Here is a 24884-nt window from a genome sequence, read left to right on the forward strand (position 1 = left end):
AGAGTTCATTAATTAATTTATTCAACCACTTGCAGCGCTATGAATAAATGTTTTATACTACGGGGTCACAAGCAAAGAACTGAAATGAACACGTTTGCAGCCTGGAACAAAAAACTGTCCCTTTAATGATGATTGATTGTGCAGGGGGGACAAAAATAAATAAATAAATAAATAACTAAAACATGGCCATTGTCACTGCCAGGCTACCCATTTGCTTTAGGCTTCATTTTGAAACCCTAATGTTAGCGTTATGTTAATGGCCATGTTGCTGTTTTGGAGCAAGAATGTCATATTTGGATTAGTAGGTGGATGCTTGGTTAACAAACTGGATTCATAAATTGTACATGTGCAATGCACACATATATTTGCTGATTAGTTCTAAGTAATTTCAGCACTTCTTGGGTGGCCTAAACCACACATCAAGGCATGCTAGTTCTATTTGTAACAGGTTCCAACAGTAATAACACAGCAGCTAGAGGTTCCCTAACTCCAGTATCCAGATAGATGAGTTAGCTTTAAAAAGATTCACCCACCTGCAGTGATGCTGAAGGGGGAAAACGTGCACAGAGGCCAAAACCAATTTGTTACCAGGCTGTAAACATGATTCTTGCTTTTGGATGCAGCTTCAAGTGGCTGGTTGAAGAACTGCAGTTTCTTGCTCTTTCAAGAAGGTTTAATTTTATGTGACTGTGTGTCTCCGCAATACACTCAGTTCACCCAATTAGCGAGATTAGATCTGGCTCAGCAAACAAAAGGGGGGCATTAAGTCCCAAATAATCAGAGCAAAGCAGAGAAAGATTGTAGCCAAGAAAAAAATATGTGAAATCGATTTTGATTTAAAAGATGTGGCATGGATTTAAAACGCATGGCACAGATGTGCAGAGGATTTTTCATACTAAACTACAAACAAAGCTGGATGTTACTTGTGAAAACATCTTTGCAGTCATAAATGGGAAACCATGAAAAGGCTCATCAAGGTGCAGACGTACACACATCTCTCAGTAATTTGAAATTGGGAAAGAAAGTTAGTTGGTTGATTCACCATCAGCTTTCATAAACGGAACTTTGTTCACAACAAAAATCAAACATTTGTCCAAGACATCAGCGTCCTCTCCGCACGCTCAGCATCAGTGATGATGCAGCTGTAACCACACCCAGCAGGTGATAATTTGTATGCATTTATGCCAAGTTCAGCAAAGGAAAAACTTCCCGATTAGCAAGTAGTCCAGGATTTTAAGGAATCATTTTTGATCAGGTGAAAAAAAACGTAACTGCTGTGAAGCAACAACAAGAAGCTGTAGAGGATGGCTGACATACAAACTCAAAAACTAAACTAATTTAAAGCAAAGCCAGATAAGAATATAATCTTAAATAAGTGATTAGGTATGATTCAAGAATACAGTTTTGCTGTTTTCCATACATATTAAGTTAATTTATCAAGTAATATAATACATGAAACTGCATTACATCCAACAGAAGTGATGAAGGTTTCAACCTCAGAGAGAAAAAAGTGACAGTGGAAATTATGATTAAAATAAAAAGGCAAACTATTATCACAATATATACATTTTACATTTTAAAACTCCAATCAGCTCATTACAAGTGGTGCGATTGTATATTTATATATGAAATCATTCAAACTGTTACGGTACAGGGCTATATGATGATGAAGAGTGAAGATGTAATGTCTCTGCATGGCTTCAGTCTGTCTAACAGAAGTCAATGTAAAGCGTTTGGGCTGTTGTTTGTGGTATCAACCCGTGCATTCACTCCTCGCCAGGAAATGGGTGTGACCAACCAAATGCTAGGGGTGAAGTCTCCATTTAGGTTTGGGGAAGGTTTGGAAAGTCACTTGCTTACGTGTAATGTGTCCTGGAACTTTGTGCTTATGTAGCGTACATGAAAGCCTTTTTTATTGATGCTGTCATCCGAGTGAAATTTTAGAACAATGGAGTCTCCAGCTGAGTACACGTCCTCTGGGGCCTGAGAAAAAGCAACCGATACAGACAAGTAAATAAACAAATAAATAAAAAATAGAAATTAGTGAGCGAGACTGATTTTATTCAGCCCTACCCCAGATCCGCAGTATCGTCCCAGCCTGGGAGACTTGGTGTCAGCGCCGTCATATAGCTCCACATAATCGTACCCGCAGTCAGCCTCCTCTTCAATTTCAAACACTTGGAAGATGATCTCGACACCGTAACCCTTCTCAGCAGTTACCACCCACAAACAGTCAGAGCCTCCAGGGTAGTTGTTATCTCCAAACTGGGCATGGGAGTACAGATCTTTTGTCTTGACCTCTGCTTTAAAGCTTCCTCCACATTCTGAGAATCCACAACCACAAAATTAGAGGGTCAAAAAGAGGAACTCATAAAAGTTAGGAAGGAATGCAACTGAATTGTGACATTTTTGAGCTTTTATTCTGTCTTCAAAACACCATTTTACTCTATTTTTGCTTGGGGTTTTTTTTTTTTTTTTTTTTTTTTTTTAGCAGAGCAGTATTTTATAGTCTGTTTACTACAGTGGCCCTGAGATGCAAAACAACTTAAGAAAACACAGACAAACAGAAAACACTGTAAAAACAATCAAAACACAAAAGAAGTTGAAGAAAATCTTACAAAACATAAGGTGAATTGAATAAAATGCAAAGGAAACTGAACAAAGCAAAATAGAAGCTGAATAAAACACAATAGAAGTTGACTAGAACACAAAGACAACTGAAAAAAACAAAATCTCTCAAAACACAATGGAAGTTGGAAATGGAAACTGAACCCAACACAAGATTCAAGTGTTTTTGAGGAGACATTAACAGCTGTGGAGCTGATGGAGACCAAAACACGGGAAGGCTTTCACTGAGACGTGTTCAAAGTATTCATGCAGTGTTATGATTCATATAACACCGTAGATACATGTTTGCTGTTAGCAAAGCAACTGTTAGCTTGTCACTTCTGTAGCTGTTCACTCACATTGGTGTTTTTCCAAAAACGCTTTCACTTGTGAGTTTTTTGTGTTTGTTATTGTTTTTTTTATTTCCATTGTATTTTTTAAAATGTCTGTTGTCTTTTATTTAACCTTTGTTGTGTTTTGAGTGCTTTTGCAGCATTTTTCTATTTGCGTTTTGCATTTTCTTATGTTGCAGAAGGTTTGACCTCTCAGGGCCACTGTAGTTTGCTCACCTGCTCTGTACGAAGCCTCAAACCCTCTCTTCTGCACAGAGCTGTCGGAGAAGAAACGCAGGAACATTTTGTTGGCGCTGGAGATGACCGGAGAAGGCTTTTTGGTGCCACAAAAGCGTCCCAGAGTCGCAGCGCGATTGTCTCTTCCGTCATAAATCTCCAGATGATCATAAGCGCACTCCAGATGAGCCTCCATGTCGACCTCATTAAAAATCTGGAAATTGTTTTGAGTTAAACTTAAAACGATATAAATGGTTTTGAACAGCTTTAATTTTGGCATCGTGACATACGAGTTTGATTCGATGGCCCGGGGTTGTAGAAAGAGACCAGGTGCAAGCCTTCTTGCTGGGATATTTGTCAGGCCAGTTAGGGCTGGCGATGGTGCCGGACACACTGTTTATCACATGATCACATCCCGCTGTAAAAAAACAAAAAAAAAAAAACAAAGCAAAAAAACAAAGCAGGATGCAAAACAATAACAGCTGCACATCATTTCCTTTTCTCCAGCACAAGCATCCTCTGAGGTCATGCTGTGGAAAACAGGCCGAACATATTAACTGTCGAAATGAAAGCAAAACTAAAGCTCCCCTTAAGCAATCCTACTTTCCCACTCAGACTATTAATAAATAGTCCTAAGGTCATACTTTTGTCTGTAAATATGCAGCAGCTGGTAAAGGGTGTGTTCCCTCTTCATCTTTAGATAGTAAGTGAATCACAAACGATAGCTTCATGTGTCCACTAGAGAAAAGTAAGGATATATAAGGCCATACATCACACTGATGAGTGAACAGTGGACATACTGCACCTTCCTTGCAGTCATGCCTGTTGTCGTGCAGCATGAAGCCCCTGCGGCACTGACAGCTGTAGCTCCCGAAGGTGTTTACACATTCATGCTGGCAGCCTCCATTACCTTTGGAGCACTCATCTATATCTGTGGACATAGAATAGAGTAGAATAGAATACAATAGAAACTTTATTGTCACTAGCAACAAATTCCAGTGACAAACAGTAACATTCAGATATTGTAGAAGTAATTTGTAATTTTGCTTTTTATTTTGACACTACTACACATAGTATATAACATTTATAAGGATTTGACTGATGTAAAAATAATTCCCAAAAGTTATATAGAGCTTGCTGATCCTGGTACTCTAGGCAGTTTACATAATACATTTCAGAATAATCTGAAATAATCAGAATAGAATTTTTCCCACACTCTAATGTGTGAAAGCAGGCATCAGAAAACATGCAGAACTTATTGGGTCAGACTGAGATTAAGCCTTTCCTCAAGAAGGAAATGTCTGCTACACTAGGCACAGGATTTTAGGATTATATGGCTGCTAGAAATCATACATTGTCGTAGTGTACAGAGTTTAAATGTGCTTTTTAGTGTTGCTGAGGAAAAGTAAAAAACTTCAGGTAGCTGTTTATCTAATGATATTGCATAAAAACATGTAATCTGGTCATTAGCCAGACTTTAAAAGGGGAACTATTATAATCATTTTCAGTTCCATATTCTGGAAAATTTTCTGCATATTTACAAACTGGGCAATTAGTTTACCATTTAAGTAATGGAGAGGGGCCGTTTATATGTGCAGTATTTTTTTTAATAATACAAAAATTTCATACCTGAAATGGTGACATTATGATTCTTTTTTAAAATTTTTATTCTTATTTTCCTAATATTTTTTACAGGTTTTCTCTTTTTTTGAGTAATGTATTTAGACAAATGTCTCTTATATTCTTACGTTTACATATCTGAGATTCTTTTCACATCCATAGATTTAGATTGTATTATGATTTAAGTCGTACAGTCCAATGGTGAGTAAATGCACCAAATGGTTTTTCTGATGTGCACAAACGGGTCTGTGTTCTGAATCACAATAAAGTAGCTATTCTATTCTGTTCTATTGAAATTTTATGCTTTGATTTTATTGTTATATTATTTGACTAGCTTGATTAAAGGGGCAAAAATAAAGAACTGTAAAAGAAGAGAAAATCCTCAGATTTTGATGTGAATAATAAAAATACACAAGAGGAATATGTGTTTACACACGAATACTAAGCATTCTGGGTAAGGTTGTGTAAGATTATATCTCTGTGATACATTATATCTCACTGTGAAGTCAGCGGACTGCATCTTTCTGGTTTTGCCGTTTTCCCTGCACCATACTGTTATTGTCACGGTCCAGCAGATCCGCCTGAGAAATGTGTTGTTTCCTCTTTTTTCTCTCTCCCTCTGTCGCCTGGGCGGAGTTCATTGTGAAATTTCCCCTTGTGGGACTAATAAAGGTATATCAAATTGTGGGCTCCCGCCTTTGGCCTACATACCTGCGAGATGAACACCTGCGTCTCATTAACTAGCCTCTACTAAAGGGAAGAAGCAAGACTGCTCTTCACTGGATTGATGCTTGACCTGTGTCAGTGAAATCCTGGCTAGGACACTGCAGTCTAGTTCCTGTGGTTTTGCTTCTTGCATTAACACATTGTTTCCAGTGTACAGACACCGTGGACCTGCCCTTGTTGCCAACAAAGATTCTAGTGCGAGAGAGGAGTGAGAGACTGGTGAGACACCAAGAGAGACTGAAGAGGAGTGAGAGTGTTCCCCTGCTTTTCCCTGTGGATTCCCTGGAGCCCTGATCCCCACACCCTTGTATATAGCACTTTGTCACTGTTGCACATTTCACCTGGTGTTTGTGAATAAACCCTCTGTTCTTCCTTTGAGCCAAGGAGTCCTGCGTTTGAGTCCCTCCAGTTACCATAACAGATACATTTACTCTGCAGTTCCTTCTATGCTTCCTAAATCATCAGTCAACTCACCAGAGAAGAAATGAGCCTTGAAGCCTCTCTTGGAGACGGTGTTATCAGACTTAAACTCAATTCTCATGTTGTTCTGCTGGGAGGTGATGACCTCTGGTTTCTCTGCTCCACAGAATTTGCCATGAAGCTTTGAGTCTGAGCTCAACCCACTGCGCACTTCCACAAAGTCATATTTACACACCTGATGGGAAACACACAGAAATGATCCCTGTTAATAAATGTATTGATGTGCGTCATTCACTTGATGTATTTTTTTTACACATATATTTTAGCACGAGAGATTTTTATCAGGTATTTATTCCTGCTGAATGCTCTTTAACCATGTGTACAAGCACTTTCCTAGCAAATCACAAAAAACCCCACTAACATCATTCCCTTCGGTTTCAAACACATCAAACACCAGGGTGATGCGATACTGAATGGGTGCCACTAGCTGCCAGACACAGTTCTTGTTGGGTGGGTATTCTTTGGGCCAGCCGGGGGTGATGATGGAGCCATTCAGCATGGTGATGAATCCACCACAGGCAGCTGCTGGTGGGGCAAAAACACAGATTTAAGTGGTAAAAGTAAAGAAACAAAAACAAAACCCCAAATCCCAGAAACAACAGAAGAAAACAAAAACAAAAAATGAACTGAATGTTTTTTGTTTTTTTTTTAAAAATCGAAATAATTAAACTGATGGATTTGAAATTGTGGTACTAAAATGAGAAAAAGACATCCTTAAATTTAACACCATTAGTTAGATTATTTGTTATTTTTTTAAAATGAGAGTAAACGTCAGCTCCTACTGCTATTTGTGTCTGCAAACACTTTTAAAACGATGAATCAAGATATAAGTTCTTAGTGAAGATACAACAGGGGAGCGCTGCCCTCATGTGGTAGAAACATGACTCAACAAGGTAAAAATCTCATTCTAGTAACACCTGCGAGTCCCAAATATTCAGAATTATTATCGGAAATCATATATATATGGCCTATATAACTTTAGGTTTACATCTATCTATTTATAGCACAGGGGAAAAAAGATGTGGGATTTAACTTTAGGCATAATAGAGCTGACAGCTTAGGCGCACTACCGTAAAATTAAGCATGACATGGCAGAAATTCTAAACTACAGAAATTACAAACAGATTTGTCAGCTGCACATTAACAATGTGAATCTGCCGTTTCACCACATCTGAAAGGTGGTGTATTGGACCGGTCACTGTGAAGGCCATTTGAGTACAGTGAAGTCACTGTCCTGGCCAAGAAGCCGGTCTGAGATCATCTGAGCTTTGTGACATTATACTGTTGGAAGCAGTCATCACACACTGGACTCATTTGTTAACCAGAGACTGTTTTACGAGGTGGTTTAAATATCTTTTATTTTGAAAATTCGAACCCTTACCTAAACTCAACTTTATTATGTGTCTTGATTCTCCCTCTAAAGTCAGTACCTGCAGGGATTATGGAATTATTATTGTGCACATGTGTGTTTCCCATAGTGAGTGGGGCCTCTCTAAACATTAGTATCCAAGAAAAAATGACACGAGGTAGCCTCATGAATAATGAATTTCTCATATAAACTATTAGAATTATTATTATTATGCTGTGGGGCTTTAGGTTTTACAAAATACAAAAAGGTCTCTGCCGCTGAGCTCTTTAAAGGGCCACTTTATCCAAAAGACCAGAGCTGCATATACAAGAGATGCTGTCAGGCTTCAAATTTATGCATCGTTCCCCTGCAAAGCTAACGACCCAGTGTTTTAACCCCTAAGACACCTCATCAACCTCATCACTGCAGGTTGGAATTTCCATCTTTCTTTTCTAACCCCTAACCCTGATTTTTCACAGCAGTGAACTAGGGAAGCTATAGCCTAGTATATTTATATACATATTAATATACCACACTATAATAATAAATAAAGTATAGAATAGTGTAGTGTAAAATAAATAAATAGTGTTTAGTTTACAACTACACAAACTTGCATGAAGTGTTTCCATGGTGACCTGCAGAGACATACAGCAACAACACTTCAGTGGAGTCACTGATGGAAGCAGAGGAATCTGCAAAGTTTTTGTTTTTTCTATAGTTTAAGGATTTAAAGAAGTTGGTGTATTTTAAAAGCTGAGAAACTGAGAGTCAAGTTAGTCAAGAGTAAATTCTTATTTCTTTGAAAAGTGTCGGGGGCAACACACCGATTTACTACACGGCCATGCACATCTGCTGCCATCTTCAAGGCTACAAGACTCAGACAAGACCCACTATTCATCCAAGCCAAAGCTAACATTAAATATCTGGTAAATTCTAATAAACCGAGATTGGTAATGCTTAAATGTTAAATGCTTGCTGGTTATTTTTACTTATTTGGACCATTCTCTGTAAATACTAAAGATGGATGTGTGGGAAAATCCCAGAAAATTGCTCGGAACAGTCCGTCTGATAAGTTCAGCGTCACATTTCTTCCCAATTCTGATGCTCAAGTTTGAACTTCAGCAGATCATTTGACCATTTCTTCATACCTAAATATACTGTCTTGCTGACATGTTTTGATGATTTGATATTTGGTTAATGAGCAGTTAAAGGTGTACATAGTGAGTATATATCATGTAGAGGGAACATACTCGTCAGAGTGTACTTCATATCGTGAAGCAGTGGCATTCTGAAGTTGACAATAATTTAATATGAGCAGTCAGGCTGTAAACTCACTCTCACAGGTGTGTTTGTCAGCTGCCAGCTCATACCCCGGGTCACAAGCACATCTGTAGCTACCCAGTGTGTTCAGACAGCGCTGCTCGCAATTACCATTGTCAGGTCTGGAGCACTCATCCATCTCTAACAAAAGAAAATGGCAATTACTAGTTTTCTGTGCCAGACAAATGCATCAAACAGGTCTCACTGCTGCCAGATTGTTTGCTGCTAAAATGACCTTCTGACCTTTAAAAAAGTTGGCCGCAAACCCAGCTTTGTTGACCGATCCGTCAGAAGCAAACTTGAGCCAGAGCTGGTTGGAGGTGCTTTTGATGTCGTCTGGTTTGTCGTACCCGCAGAAACGTCCGAGCAGCGGGCTGCTCTCTGAAGCGCCGTCTCTCACTTCCACGTAGTCGTAGGCACAACTGTCGTGTTTCTCAATCTGCACAGCGTGGACACAAAAGTCTGCTAATAGACATTACAGCAGAGGATTGTGAAGTCTGTCCAAAGCATCATCCTCGCCATCCACAAACAATAAAAGTGAGATGGGTTTTTTTCTGCTGACACTCTGTAGAGTTTCCAAAGTTTAAAAAAGTTGCTATAGTACTATAGTATAGTAGCTAATTATTTAACAAGTTTAATAAAACAAATTCCACCATAGCAGCACATTAAAATCTTTGCAAATTAGCTAAGACTGTTTTAAATCTTTCCAGGTTGGCCATTCTTCTCTATATGCCAACTGCACCATTCACTGCAGGGACCACCTTTTAATTTTATTTGCTAGCACGTTGCCAGAATGCAGGAATAACAACAAAAGAGGTAATTTTACCTCAAATGACTGAAAGGAGAGGCCAACATTAAACCCCTCTGCCACTGTGATTTTCCACACACACTCTTTGTTGGACTGGTATTCATCAGGATAATTAGGCGACTGGATCTGGCCGCTCTCCCGCTTCACCTCTCCTCCACAGATGGCTGCGCAGGAGGTGAGAAGTGACATAAGCAGCAGTTGATTACAGTCACAGACTTGCTTTCATATGGCCAAATTCACATCTGTACCAAAAGGAGATGCACGGGAAAACTGAGCATTGTACCTTCATAAATAGCTGAAAATCCTTTGCCAACCCAGCTGCTGCTGCTCCTGAATTCAATCCACAGTCGGCTGTCGGTCGAGATAATCTGAGCTGGAAGTGTGTCTCCACAAAAACGCCCTGCAAAAGTGCAAAAAAACCCCAAACTGTCATTTCTTCTCGGTAAGAACTTCACATTAGAGACGCAAGTAAAACAGACCTTTTAGAGGAGTCTTCCTCCAGAAGCCGTCCCGGACTTCGACATGGTCGTACCAGCACAAGTGACTCCTGAATAGGTCCATGGATGTAAAATTGAGAACAATCTAAGATGCAGAGGAGACAGAAGGACACCAGGGTGTTAGCAAATGATCTGGCATCAAGATTCTACATCTGTGTCGTCCCAAAAGAGCTAAAAAAGGTGGAAGGTGATACAAATTCATTTGGGTTGTGCTAGAAAAAATCTGCCAAATCAAAATGTGAGAAGGTGTGGTGGCCAGAGATAGGCAGTAACACGTTACTGTAATCCGATTACTTTTTTCAGGTAACGAGTAAAGTAAAGGATTACTATTGCAAAAAAGTAATTTGATTACTGCTACTAAAGCACGCTGCATTACTGCGTTACTAAAACCGTGATTTTTTTGCGAGAGTGTCTCATGACAATGATGTAAGTGAGTGTGACGTTCGTGGCAACAGCTGTGTGCAGATCAACAATGGATAATATCACGAGTGCGGCAGAGAGTATGAGCGTGTAGGGTTTAAAGCGTGGAAGTACTGACCTTACTTTGAGTTTGATTCCGTAAAAAGTGACAAAAACATTAGCGTCCGCTATTAACTGCGTGGGAAGAAAACTTATTTTTAGAGCAAAAAAACCCCCTAAACTTCCGAGTAAGCACCGAGTACGCTCCCAACCACTACAACACACCTGCACCAGGGCAAACCTCCGCCTGCCCCACTCTTGTTTTACAGGTGAAAATAGAGCAACAGGACCGCTGAGTCTTTGATTTTATTTATTTTCTGCTGTGTTATACGTGCATCTATTTAAAAGACTGAGTGTAAACACAACAAACTTTTATTTTATGTGCAGGAATGTGCAGAAAATAGGTTTAAATGTTAAACAAATTTTTTTCCAGTCAGAGAATGTTGCATATAATTTAATTTTTGCTTCATGCGTAAAGTTAAAAGATTAAAACTAATAAAACTACTTTAAAAAAGAGACTTTTTCATTTGATTACATTTTATATGATGGATTATGCAGAAACAATAGAATTGGGCTGAACGATATATTGCTTTATTACCTATTCAGGTTGTAAATCATCTTTTAAAAAAGTAACTAAGTAACTAATTACTTTTGAAAATAAGTAACCAGTAAAGTAACAGGATTACTTTTTTGGGGAAGTAATCAGTAATTAGTTACTGGTTACTTTTTTCAAGTAACTTGACTAACACTGGTGGTGGCCCTGAGAGGCCAATAGCTACTTTTGGTCGCTCTTATTCACAAGGCGTCAACACAATGAGTCGTACTACGGTGGCCCTGAGAGGCGAAACATACTGCAACTTAAGAAAACACCAGCAATAAGAAAAACGCTGCAAAAGCACACAAAACACAACATATATATGAAAAATGACAACAGAAATAAGAAAAAACAAAACAGAAATAGGAAAAACGAGAACAGAAATAGAGAAAAACAGATTTCCAAAAGCACAAGGGAAGTGTTTCTGGGGAGAAACACTTTCCTATTTCTGTTTAGTTTTTTCCTATTTCCGTTGTTGTTTTTCCTATTTCCGTTGTGTTTTGTGTGCTTTTGCAGCTTTTTTCTTATTGCTGGTGTTTTCTTAAGTTGCAGTATGTTTCGCCTCTCAGGGCCACCGTAGTACGACTCATTGTGTTGACGCCTTGTGAATAAGAGCGACCAAAAGTAGCTATTATATGAATGAAATAACTAGACTGACTTAGCCATATTCACTATGTGGCTATATTAGAAACACCAATCAGCCCAAACAAATGAGAAAAAAAAAAAAACGTATGACTTGGTCACTAATTTATTTAAGAAAATTATTTCATTGCGATTGGGAAACTTGTTAACTTTAGCAGAAGACGTAAAAATGATGGTTGCAGTCCATGTGCTGTGAATGCTTGCTAACTGATATGGAGCATTAATGCAACACTTAATGGACCTCATTTCAACTTTACTCAAGTCCTCCTTGCAGAACAGCTTCGACTGTAATGCGTGCGTTATAGTTTCTGCATCTGCTGAAGTTCAAGTGGCACGAATTTCTTCTTCAGATGGCGAGGCTCCGCGCAGATGTCTGCATGCCTGCCAAGTTTTCGCACGCTAAGTTTTTCCTTATGACTTGAGGAGTCACTTGAAGAAACTACATAACAATCCACTAACTACTCATGGGCTCTTATGCATAAATAAGCATAAATAAGAATGACTGCTCGTTTGTGGTATCTGCAGCTATCTGTGTCTGTATTCCCTGGAAAGATGTTAGTGGATTTCCTCACATTAACTGCTAACATCAGGGCTTTGAATTGGCAGTTTGAAAAATAAATTATGATTCTATGATGTGTTTAAGCTCATTATCTTGTTGCACTACCACTTTATCTTTTGATTTAGCTCATGATCACTATGGATAAAGTCTTTATAAATTCAATAGGTGAGTAACCAAGCTGATCATGCCCTTATGGAGCTAATGCATCCACATATTGAGTACCTTTTCTCCAGGAGTGACAGAAATCCTCCAGACACAGTGGGTGTATGCCGAGTATCCGTTAGGGAAACCAGGGGAAGAGAAGTTTCCGGAACTGTCCTGCAGACTTTCCCCACATTCTGTCACAATATGAGATTATTTAAAATATATTTAGCTAAGAACTGAAAACAGAAAGAGTTTATGTGAGGAAAGAAACATTGCATAGCCTTGACTGATCGTCTGATTGGTGTTCAGGTAAAAACAAACAAACAAACAAACAAAAAACAGTTCGCAAAGGGTTCATTTTAGGGAGAAATAATATCATTTTTTATCAATTTATTTAAACCAGTGATGATTAACTCTCAGTCATGAGTGCCTCACAAGCACAGAATTAGTAGAAATGAAAAATGAGTTCCATGTCTTGCTTCAAATAGGGTGTACAATGGGGATAAAAACATATAATCTCCTCGGATTTTTAGCACATCTTGAATCTATGCAAGATGATTAGGGCCACTGAAAGAAAAAAAGTGGACACACCTTTTTTTTCCTTTTCCAGAATTCTGAGAAAAAAAAGGTCATAATTCTGACTGTAACTGCAATCGAGAAGTGGAAAGCTGCTCACTCTTCAGTCAGTATTCTGACTTTTTTTCTAAACTTTAAGTCTGAATTCTGAAAAAAAAAAAAAAAAAAAAGATGTGCCCAATTTTTGTTCCAGTGACCCTAATCATCTTCTGTATGAAACAGTCCATGGTGCACATAATAATAAAATCACTTTTACTTTTAACCTGTTACACTAGAGATGAGACTTTTCATTATGCTGCCATCAGGTTGAAACTGCTGTTTCAACTTGAAAACTACCACTAACTAAATAAAACAGAAATGAAAAGGATCCAGGAGTGTTAGAGTTTTTAGGAGTCTTAAACCACATGCCTTATCTATATCAGAATTCCCTAAAGAGTGAGCAGCTTTTCATTTCTTGATTGCAGTTACAGTATGCAACACAGTTGCTGTCTGCACTGTCCTGCAGTTAGAAACCATCAGTGTGAAGAACGTCTCTAAGCAAAACATAAAAGCTACTATCCAGACTATCCAGCTATGTGGATAGTCTGTTGGCTTTGCAAGTGAGCAGCTACTATAATTGGTTTGATAGAGACGAGGAGCGACACTCCTGTGTGTCTAAAGATCAACCTTAACCTGACCATCGTTCACTGCGTCATTCTCGGCTAGAACATGAGGCCCACGAGTCTGTGAAACATATTAGTGAGCTGAGCAATTTTTACATATTCATTGACGCAGGAACTCCAAAGGTCTGCTGTTGATCTCAGTAAATGGATCAACAGCTGACATCTGCCTGGAAATGTGGGTAAATGAGTGTGACGCACTCCAGAAGACACTCTGCAAGAAAGCAGATAAAATACGGCATCAAGACTGTTTTCTTAGAAATGTACTGCAGTGAAATATTTATTTATTCTTTCTTTAAACTGACGGCATTTGGTGTTGTTGTATTTTGACAAGATTTCATATTAGATATTGAAGTCGGCACAGCTGTCCAAATAGCATGAAGTGAACGGGGGATTTAATTTTGGCATCTTAAACCGTTTGTGTTGTTGTGTTTGATCGTAGAAGAATTTTATCCAAGAGTAAAATTGTATTATTTCTCCTGAATATTGAGGTTTTTGTTCCATGGTTTTGTGCTCTATTTAATATCAAGCAAGAATCCCTGAACCTTTTTTTGTTAAACCTTTGTTTTTGTTTGACAAGGGTAGAGAAGTTTTATCTTCAGTTAGACCAGTTACTTTTAAATTAATAAATAATAAAAGTATAAAGGCCACATGGGATTTCATTATATAGTTTGGTGAAGTTTGGTTAGCCTCTCTACATCAAATGTAGCTTACTTGCGCATTTGTAGAGTTTGCAGGCCTGTGCAATGTCTCCTTTACTGAGCTTGGTCCTCTGCCCAATAGACGGCCTGACTCCATTGACATCATAACGGGGCAAGATTGTGTCTAAGAAGATGCCTCTGTTTCAGAAAAACCACAGCAAAGAATTCAGTGACAACACTTAAAGCCTGAAGAGGAAAAAAAACATCTTCTAACTTCTAACTTTTACTGATGTGCAAGAAGATCTGAGTTTCAGAGGTTTTAAACTGAAGGATCGATGAAATCTACATGATTTTACTGATGTACCGCCTGTTCAGGACCTTGATTTATTGATTGTGATCATCTTTCACTGAGTTTGGAGCTCCCACCCTGCAGTTCCCATGGTGATGCACCCATGAATAACAAGCATGTGCAAACAGAGCGCTCTGAATGGGGCCTTTCGCCGGTGCCAGCCGGCTCAGTGGAGCCCGCTCCTGAATGCCAGAGTAAAAGGCCACTCCACCCCAAATTGTTTGACAAAGACTGAACTGCGGGGCCTTTTTTTAGCTTGGCATGCCTCCATGACCCAGACCTGCAATGTGGTTATGGGGGTAAAAAAACCAAAACACCGTGAAACTGAAAGGGGCAACGACATGCATGGGAGAGAAACAAAAGAGGAGACTAGTGTGGAATCGCTTCTGTAACAATACAGGACAAATCCCCCAGAGGTTTCCTGTGAGGCATGCTAAGCAGAGCTGACTCAAGGGACAAACACCAGGTCAGGGTAATAGCCCTGTTAGATAATCAGAAACAAGCTTGGTGACGATGACACGTGGGGCTAGTCAGGCTAGTGTGTTTGCGGTTTGGAAGTAGGCAGAGAAAATCATGAATTTAAGAGATATTTAGCAATTAACTGCCGTGAGAAAGGTTTTTAATTGCCTGTTAATGTAAATATGGTAAAGCTAAAAGTGTAAATGTCCAGAAAAAAACACAAAAACAAAAGAAAAAAAAGCTTACATTTCTGTTGAGAATATACTAACTTTAGGAGATAAAACATGAAGCAAAAAAAGATGCCAACCTGGAAAATGTATTCCTTGCGTAATGCATGATGCTGCCAAAGTCGTATACCTCTCCCAGTGAGTCGACCTCCCCTGGTTCCATCTTCAGGAAGTTATACTCCTGCCCTTTTGATGGACAAACAGGCAAAAAACTAAATGCAAAGACAAACATCTGCAGCATCAGTAACCATTCCCACATATTTATTTCATCCTCAACGCACGCATGCAGTAAGAGTACCTTGTTGAATGTTGTCTCTGATGATGCTTACATGCTCATCACGGTCTGGACGTGTGTGTTCATGCCAGAAGCCAATGACGTGGCCGAGTTCATGCACAACGATGCCAAACTTATCACAGTTTTTTCCTATAGAGATAGCCTGAGGACCGCCACCTCTCCTCCCCACATAGGAGCAACACCTGCCGGTCAGCGACACTATTCAGGTCCACATCCTGTTTTTATTCCCCCCCCCTCCCCATGTTTTTAACAGGTTAACTATAGAGAGAGGTATATGCCCACTTTTAAAGAAAGTATTCAGTCTGAGCTTTCTATCTTTTATATACAGTCTATGGTTTCTGAATAGAAAACAGTGGAAACAATAAATCTGGTAAAAAATAAATAAATAAATAAATGAATAAGAACTCCAATAATTTTAGTTTAGATCGTTGTGCATTTTTTTTCTAAGCCAGTAAGCTGAGACAAACACTTCTGTTAAAAAACAGATGACATCATAAAAATGTTGACATGCTCCCAACTTACCCACAAGGTCTGTAAGTGAAAACAATGTAGCTTTCTTCAGTCGCCCTCTCTGTGAACGTTACACAAATGTGTTTCTCCCAGTGACGCATCGCCTGACGGAAAATGGCTCGCTGACTGCCTGAAAGGAAACTCTGAATTAGATGTTGACAGTTTCAGGATGTCCAAGCTGCACATGGCAACAAAGACTCCTTAAAGCAGTGGTTTTTAAATGTTTGTGTGCCCAATGCACACTACAGGGCAAGCCGAAGATTTCGAGGCCCAGCAAGTCTGCAGAAAATAACCTCTATGCCGTCTGGTATGTTGTCAGTTCTTTTTGATTGAATTGTCAGGTGAATGCACTGTTAAGCATTACACCTAAAATTCATTTGCTTTTTGATAACCTGCAACCATCCTATCATGGTGAAATCAGATGTAAGACTTATTGTTGTCCACCAAAGCTCACCACTGAAATTTCCGCTGATCACGTAGGGGATGATACCATCAGGCCATACTCGCTCAGGTCTGGCGGTGGCTGCTCTCCTCTGTCGACGGAGGCTGCGTCTGTCAGCAGCCCTCTCACTCCTTCTGTTTTCACTGGAAGTTGAACTGTTAGCTGTAAAAGATAGATAGGACGTTCAGGGGAGTTTGTTTTGATTATGATCCCCTTATTTGCACATTTAGTTTGAATTCCTAGCATATTAGTTGGGTTTTCTCTGTTTCGACACCTGAGTTTGTGTGGTTGCTCTGGACTGCGTGCTGTGCATCATCAGCTCCTTTGAATAAGCGGAGGTCGTCTTCATCCAGTGCGATGTCTCCCAAAAAGGCAGCTATGAGGATAAAAGTTCTCAGATAAATTAAAGATATATAACTTTTTGTTAAAGTGACAGGGAGGAGAATTTTAGAAACCACCTCTTAAAGAGCAGTCGCTCAACAACATGAACATAAAGTCGCTGATATTAAAAACTCTCTGATTAAAGGTTTTAATTTTTTGTTTTATTTTCTCAACCCCTTTCTACATTTGTCTTTTCCCCTTCTTTGTGTTTTTGTCCTCATTCGATTACATGTTTTTTTAGAGCTGCTATTTCTTCTTGTGGTTTGCTCATGTTCACCTCTTCCTGCTGCCTTATTTTGTCTTTTATGTTTTGACTCTTCTTATTAGTTTGTCCTTCAGTGGGACTTTTATTGGATTGTCTCATCTACTTTAACAAGTTTATTAAAGTCATCTCTTTTTGCAACCTGCCCTTGGCTCACAAACTAAAGCATATCTGAGGACTGTTTGTGTCCTTTTAAAGGAAGGAAGGAAGATGTGAACTGAATACATTACAGGACTGTGACCGTGCTGAGCTGGAGTTTGCAGGACTGCTGAATAGCAACTGAAATAGGTGCATACAGTAGAAATTGAATGATTAAATCAGTTCACATTTTTACTAAATATCATAAAATCTCTTTAGAGTCGGTAAGAAGGTTGGGATAAGTTGAGATAAATTTCTAAGATTAGAAATACCATTAATCATTATTCTAACAGCGTGGTTTTAATTTAGAGCAATGCTAAAGTTAGTTACTATTAAAAAACCTGCTATTCAGTGTTTAGCAACTGACTGGATCAGTGTACTCTTGTGCGTGTTCGTGTGTGTATGTTCATATCTGAGATATCAGTATGATATTTGACTTTTGTTTTCATCCACACAAGCTGCAAAATTTGGACTTCTAAATGCAGTAGCGTGCAAAACTTTTGAGCCAACACCCATTTCTTTATGCTTTGCTTCCAAGGAGACAGACTGTTGTAATTCTTTAAAGTGGTCTTGAGCAACAGTCTTTTACACATTGCTTTTCACTCATATTTTATTTCAGTTCTTGTACCAGACCATTTTCACAGGACTGTTTCTTTTTGTTTGTCTGTTAATTTGTTTAAGCCACTTACCACTGACCTATTACTCATTCAAGCATAAAAAGTCACTTAACAAGGGGTGAACCGGTGTTGTGTCTGCACATAACAAACAACTTAGCAAAGAACCTATTTTAAATTGTATCTTCAGGCACTTTGCTACTAGCAGCTTGTTGTAAAATGAATAATTAAATAAAAATCCTCCAATTTCTTTAGTTGAATCCATTAAAAATACCAAAGATTGCACAGTTTGACAGATAGAAAATAAGATTTTTGCACCAACCAGCTATCAGCTGATATCTCTGCATAAGATGCACCATGTCTAACTAAACTAAGTAAACTGCACAAGTGGAAGAAAAACAAAGAGTGGAAGGCCAAAAACCTACAACAGATGAACAGCAACTGAAAGTCATGTCCTTAAGAAATAGGAAAAAAACGTCTTGAAAGGCCCTGACAGAGGATCTGAGAGACGCATCTGGCTCTTCAGTTGATTCATCTACTGTTCACTGAAGCTTCATCAGAAATGGTCTCAGTGGAAGGACGGCTGTCAATAAGCAATTATTAGGAAAGAGAAACAGAAAGGAAAAACTGAGGTATACCAAATTACACAAGAACTAGACTGATGGAGTGATGAATCCAAATTGTAGATTCAAATCATTATCAAGATTTATGGAGGAGGTCAGAAGGTGAGGGAACGGTGTGTCTACAGCTGTCTGTAAAACACAGTGGAGGCTCTGTCATGGTTTGGAATTGCATTTTAGTCAGTGGTGATGGAGATCTTGTCAAAATTTGTGGAATTATGAACATAGAAAAATACCACTAGATTCTGATCCGCCATGCAGTACCACCTGTAAAGCCTGGACCTCAACATTACTGATGCAGTGTGGGATCATATTTGATAGAACAGAACAAAGAGCAGCCAAAGAAGAGCTTTGAATGTCCTTCAAGAAGCCTGTAGAACTATTCCTGAAGACTACATAAAGACATTACAAAAAACCTGACTGTGTTAAAGAATATAGATGGTCAGAGCAAATATTGACATTCAAACTTATTAAAATTGCACCCATTTTTTTTTTACCTTATATACTGGCTCTCCATGTATTCTTGCTTCAATAAATCACTACACATATTTTCTATACCACAACATAAAGAAATAAGCATTGGCTCTTTCATACAGGTCTGTATATAAAATGCTAACAGCAGATAAAATAGACTGAATTTGCACTTTGACACACAAAATGAGTGAACTCCACGAATTCACAGAGGTAAATGCCCCAGAGGTAGATTTTTAAAGGTCTCATCAACTTTTCTGCAATACCTTAAAAAAAAAACAAAAAAGAAAAAAACAAGTTGCGTCACTACAGGATTTCATACAAAGTCAGCAATGCAGCAAACACAGTAGAAGACAAAAGTGGTGAAACAGCTTCAAGATATGGCATAGCTCAGTGTCAGCTGCAGAGAACTGTTAAAGAAGAGTCTGACAGAAAACTGGGCTCTAACAGGCCGTGGGGAAGTGAACGAAGAAACCCTAAACTTCTATGCTGAACTACAAGATTAGCTACAAAACATCTTCCAGTGGCCAACAAAGGGGAGAGTGAGGAACACAATTAAGGGTTGTAGATAACTTCCAAAACTCAAGGATGACATGAAATGCTCTTTGAAAAATAATATCCGTCATATTGGCCAAGCAGAGCTGCTCACTTGAGTCTTTCCCTCTAAATACCTCATTTAACAGTGTGTGTAACAACCTTTGAAAGTACAAATGAAAAGAGGTAGTGGGCCCTGTGTCAGCCTTTGAAGTAAACTCACTCAAGCAAAGGGTGACTGTAAATGACTGTCACCCCTGCAGTGCGCACCCCATGCTCTGGAGCTCGAGGGATTTCACCACAGTCCAGCTGAGGGTTGTGCTGGCACAGCCTCAGTGACCTCAAGTCTCCAGGCAACTCCCTCAGAGTGGAAGAGTGGTCTGTTTTGAAAGCTTCAGAAGTCACAAGTGAAAAAGGAACCCCAACCCGCTGGAGGCCCAGGATAACCGCAGTGAACTGTTTGTCATGTTGGATGATGGAAACCTTTATATATATATATATATATATATATATATATATATATATGTGTGTGTGTGTGTGTGTGTGTGTGTGTATACACTGCCTGAATGTCCTTTACCAATATAGCATCATATGACATATTATGCTATATTGGTAAACAGTGTTGGGGAGTAACAGAATACATGTACCGCCGTTACGTATTTAAAATATAAAATATGAGTAACTGTATTCCGTTACAGTTACCGTTTAAAAAGGTGGTATTTAGAATACAGTTACTTTGTTGAAATAAATGGATTACACGGCGGTACTTCCCTGTTTCATATTGTCGCAGGTCAGGACTGTTTGGGTTTTGTTTGACAGCTACGTTCTGTTGTTCCAGGTGGCAGCGTTACGGTTGCCATGGTTACAGGGTGACGCTCTCTCTCTGCGTGTTTCCTGGGTGAGAGAGGCCTTTTTGTTGTTGTTGTGCTAAGCTAATAGGCAGAATGCTACCGGTATAGCTCTAAAGAATTTAGCATCATAGGCAGTGTAGTCCGTGCTGCAGGGAGAATGGACTACCATACACGTTATGTGTCTGTGAGCGAGGGAGGGAGAAAAAGGAAAAGTAGGAGCTGTCATCATGCAAAAACAGGAGCTGGAAGCATGTAAATATAATAATAACCACTGCAGCCAAGAAGAGTGCCTGACGAGCCCAGTTGTAAGTAAGCTATTAAGACTGGACTGTACACCGTGTTCGTGTTTTCCTCCAAAAACAATAAGTTCTGTTGGAGCAGCCTTTCAACGCCTCTCTCTGTCTCTCGCTAGCGAAGTTGACCCAGACAACAAGGTAAAGCTAGTTTTCAGCTATGAGCCCGACACAGAACCCGCCGTATTAGCCAGAGGTCCTTTTACTACGGTTTGGAGCCGCAGACCTTCAGTAACAGTAATAAATCACAGCAATAGTACATTCATGTAGTTGTAAACAGCATGATAATATATTAAGTAATCCAAAGTATTCAGAATACGTTACTCTCATTGAGTAACGTAACGAAATACGTTACAGAATACATTTTGGGGCATGTATTCTGTATTCTGTGGAATACATTTTAAAAGTAACCTTCCCAACACTGTTGGTAAAGGACATTAAACGTTTCCTGTTTTAATGGGATTTTCCCCCTCTCAATAAATGTTAAACATGAGGAACACGCTCTTCTTGATGACTTCTGCAGTCCTCTGTGGCAGACTGGATGTCGGCTTCTGGAAATCCTGATTGATGACCAGCCATTCCTGGCTTGTCAGTGCACCAACTTGATCACAACGATGATCATAATCACATTCATGCATGATGGAGCGCCATGTCACAAGCCAAAAGCGAGTCGAAAGTGCCTCGATAATCATCAAATTAATATTTTCGATTCAATACCAGGAAACTCTCCAGACCAAGAGTTTATGCCTTAGCGAGACCTTAAAAAAGTGGATGGACAAGCAGAAGCTCACATACTGGGGACATCGTGGAGTTTGAGGCTGATATCCAACACGTCGTGGAGAATTGCAGAAGTTATGAAGAAGGGTCAGCATTGTAAATACAGACTCTTTGTAAAAATGTATTTTGTTTAACAATAAAAGTCTTTGAAATTCATAAAATGCTTATGATTGTTCTTCATCATCAAAAGAAGTAAAAATGTAACAAAAAAAAACTGAACCAAAGTGTGTAAAACGCAAAATCAGTGCCATTGCCTAAACTTTTAGTTATGACAGTCCAACCTATTTATATTAAAAACACAGACATGTACCACTGCACTTATGTTAATTGAAAGTTATGGTATTGTCTTGACTGCAGGTATTTAAAGTTACTCTTCATTGCATTTAAAAAAACAACTACTGTACTTTAACACATTAATTTCAACAGATGCAGTTTCTTGCATCTTGCTCACAATACTCTGTTGTATATTAAGGAAATATGACATTACTTTATTTTGGAGCATGTATTATTTTAACATTCTCTACCAGAATGCTAATGTTAATATTACAGTTATTTTACATGACAGACCTTTGAAGTGTAACAAAATTTACACTGTTAAACACTAAAATTGAAAACATTGAAAATACAGGAATAATAGTTTTTTTTTTAAAGTATAACATGATTAAAAGAACAATTATTTCACTAAATAAATTAATTTGGGGTACATACTGTGCTATGTCTACAGTGTCACTGTCACCTCTGCATCTCTTTCTTACAACTGAGTACAGATAAAAACATGCTTGCTTTACTTTGAGAAAAAACACATATAAATAAGTGCAAACAAAAAAAAATATTGGTTGAACTTTTTCAGTACAGAAAGTCTACATTTGACTTTAAAAGTAGTCCTTTTTGTAAATACCACTGCATTTTGCAGTGGCACAATCGTTTGTTTGTCTTTTAAAACTGCAGTTACACCATTTTCATGTAGTTTAACAGTTTTTTATTTTTTCTACTTCTTATTAAACTTGATTTAATAGCTTTAGGTTTAAAAAAATCACTTTTTGTTCCAGAGGATGTAAAACATTTACACTTTTTGTATTTGAACATATTGTGTAACATCCTCACAATCGATTAGCTGCTATTCTAAATATTTTCAAACAACAATAAAATGTAAAAAAAATAAAAATATGTAAATATTATTTTTGGACTGAAAATATTTTCCCTGGTTTAAAGCTTATTTGCATCCAGTCTTCACACCTATTAAGCTGAGAGCATCATTTTTTCTTCTTTTAAAGGTTTATCCTTTAATAAACATCTAGCTCTTTTCACAGGGATGGGAGCCTTCAAGACTTCGAGCTGTTGGCCAAAAATACACCAATAACACACAACAAGAGAAGGAGGTATCATGTACAGTAACATGGACAGTACCAGCTTTACATGGATCCTTGTAGTCGATTTCGTCCCCGAGGTCAGTAAAAGTTGCGTCCACAGTCTCCCAATCAGCCGCCAGAGGAACGCAAAGACAAACAAACAAAAATCTAGGAACGACTTCCATTGCCTTTGATCAAATATGCAGAGGAGGTAAAGTTTGTAATTGTGCTGCAGTAAGAGAAAAAGGCGCTGAAAAGACTCTCCTGCCCGGCGGCGCTGTTTCCTCACGTCTCCATGCTGCTGCAGTGATTTCGCTGGCATCCAGCACCGAGCGCACAGCAACGCACACACCCATGCCTCTGAAGCCAGAGAGGTGCTTCACCTGCTGTCAGGTGACTTAGGGGGCTTTACATCGGACGTAAGCGCGGGTAAAAATCCGTGTCATTTCTTTCTGTGTTATTAAACATGTTAGAAACATTTAAAATTAAAGGGGGGGAAACACCTATAGCAGGAACACAAAGCTGACATGTAGCCCATCCTGTATTTGTGCACTACAACTGTTTCTCGACAACCTACATCGGTTAAATAAGAGAGACTGGGTCGTGTTTGTGTAACAGAATCCCGATACTGTTTATGCCTCAGAGACTATCACAAGGTGCTGATTCCTGACCCGCTACACCACCTGCAGGCAACAAGGTCCACTCACACGTTAGCTCTGAAATGCGGGAATACTGACTCAGCAGTTAAGAGAGGAGCTGACTCATAACTGAAGCTAAGGGAAATTTAAAAAAAAAAAAAGAAAAGAAAGAAAGAAAGAAAGAAAAAGAAAAAACGTTTATTTAATTTTTTTTGCCAAAAGACTTACTATCCGTCTTATCTAATTTCCAAAAACAAACAAAAGAACTGTTTATTTATTTATATTTACAGTAAGATTTCCCATCAAAAGAAATTATGAAAGTAATGTGTGATGAGGTTTCGAAACTTTCTGAAAGGCTCACTGTAGTAATACTGATAGAAGGGGACTTCTATCGTGAGTGATTTAACATAATAATAATAATAATAATAATAATAATAATAATAATAATAATAATAATAATAATAATCTGGCACATTAATCCTGTAAGACACTTAGGAGCAGCTGGATGCCTTTTCCAGCTGCTCCTAAGTGTCTTACAGGATTAATGTGCCAGAAGACTGAGGGATGAGACTGGAAATCAGACCAAGGGCACCTGGTGGAAAGGTGGGAGATGAAATACACTCAAGAAAGCATGTGAAATGATATATACCAGAGCTTACTAAATATAATAAAATCCAGCAATCATGTTTTTGAAATTCCTACATAACAGAAATATAAAATTAGTTTTTTATTGTTAATGACTGCTAATTTGTTGAGTGTGGAGCATTTAATTGATTTGGCTTCTGAAGTGGAACATACAGTATCAGACAGCATGTAACTCATCCTGTGTTTTTCTTTAACCATTAGTTTACTGATTGTTAATCAGCTACAAGAGTTCATTTCAGTTCAGTTCCACTGAGGTTTATTTATATAGACCAAATCAAAGCAACACTATACAAGCGGCACTTAGTGAGCAAGCAGTTTGTGACAGTGGGAAGGAAAAACTCCCTTTTACCAGGAAGAAGCCTCGAGCAATGAAATGAGTAATGAAAAGAGGTGAGTGGACGAGTGCTCAGTGTATCACAGTGTGCTGCAGGGCTCTCTGCAGCAGTCTCAGCCTATAGCAGCATAACCAAGAAATGGTTCAGCCTCAAAGAGAAAATCCTTCATGTGGACACTTTATATTAACCCTGTATAGTATTTATCTTGTGAATCATCTGGCATTCAGTTCCACTAAAATATTAAAAGCAGTGTGGAAAAAAAGTGTTTAATGTTTATTTGCAGTGACAGCTTTGCACAGTGCATATGTTTACCACTGAGTGGCACTGATGGGTAAGTTGTAGATTCAAGTGAACTACCAAAAGAAGTCAAGGAAAAAAAGAAGGAAAAAAAAACAAAACCAGGAAAAGTATGAGTGAAAACAAATACCTGGACAAAGCTGTGGA

General features: G+C 38.6%; 1 protein-coding gene across 2 annotated transcripts; it reads right to left on the minus strand.

Annotated features, from left to right (window-relative positions):
• Nucleotides 1–869: 869 nt before the first annotated feature.
• On the minus strand, nucleotides 870–23191 carry LOC102799020 (bone morphogenetic protein 1-like). 2 transcript variants are annotated; one of them, XM_087843669.1, is made up of 20 exons: nucleotides 22881–23191; nucleotides 16807–16908; nucleotides 16545–16694; nucleotides 16103–16220; nucleotides 15584–15762; nucleotides 15366–15471; nucleotides 14324–14448; nucleotides 12453–12568; nucleotides 9958–10060; nucleotides 9762–9878; nucleotides 9497–9642; nucleotides 8914–9109; nucleotides 8686–8811; nucleotides 6364–6524; nucleotides 5997–6177; nucleotides 3982–4107; nucleotides 3467–3594; nucleotides 3177–3390; nucleotides 2074–2324; nucleotides 870–1983 (listed from the first exon to the last, which is right to left on the minus strand). In XM_087843669.1, the coding sequence occupies exons 1-20, from the start codon at nucleotides 23005–23007 to the stop codon at nucleotides 1849–1851; spliced, it is 2907 nt and encodes a 968-aa protein (XP_087699795.1). In that variant the 5' UTR covers nucleotides 23008–23191; the 3' UTR covers nucleotides 870–1848. The 2 variants fall into 2 exon arrangements, with proteins under 2 accessions (XP_087699795.1, XP_087699794.1); XM_087843668.1 differs by having other exon boundaries at nucleotides 6364–6527.
• Between the last annotated feature and the right edge of the window lie 1693 nt (nucleotides 23192–24884).

The sequence above is a fragment of the Neolamprologus brichardi genome, chromosome 7 (assembly GCF_056152115.1).
Source record: "Neolamprologus brichardi isolate AB-2024 chromosome 7, ASM5615211v1, whole genome shotgun sequence".
Lineage (NCBI taxonomy): Eukaryota > Metazoa > Chordata > Actinopteri > Cichliformes > Cichlidae > Neolamprologus > Neolamprologus brichardi.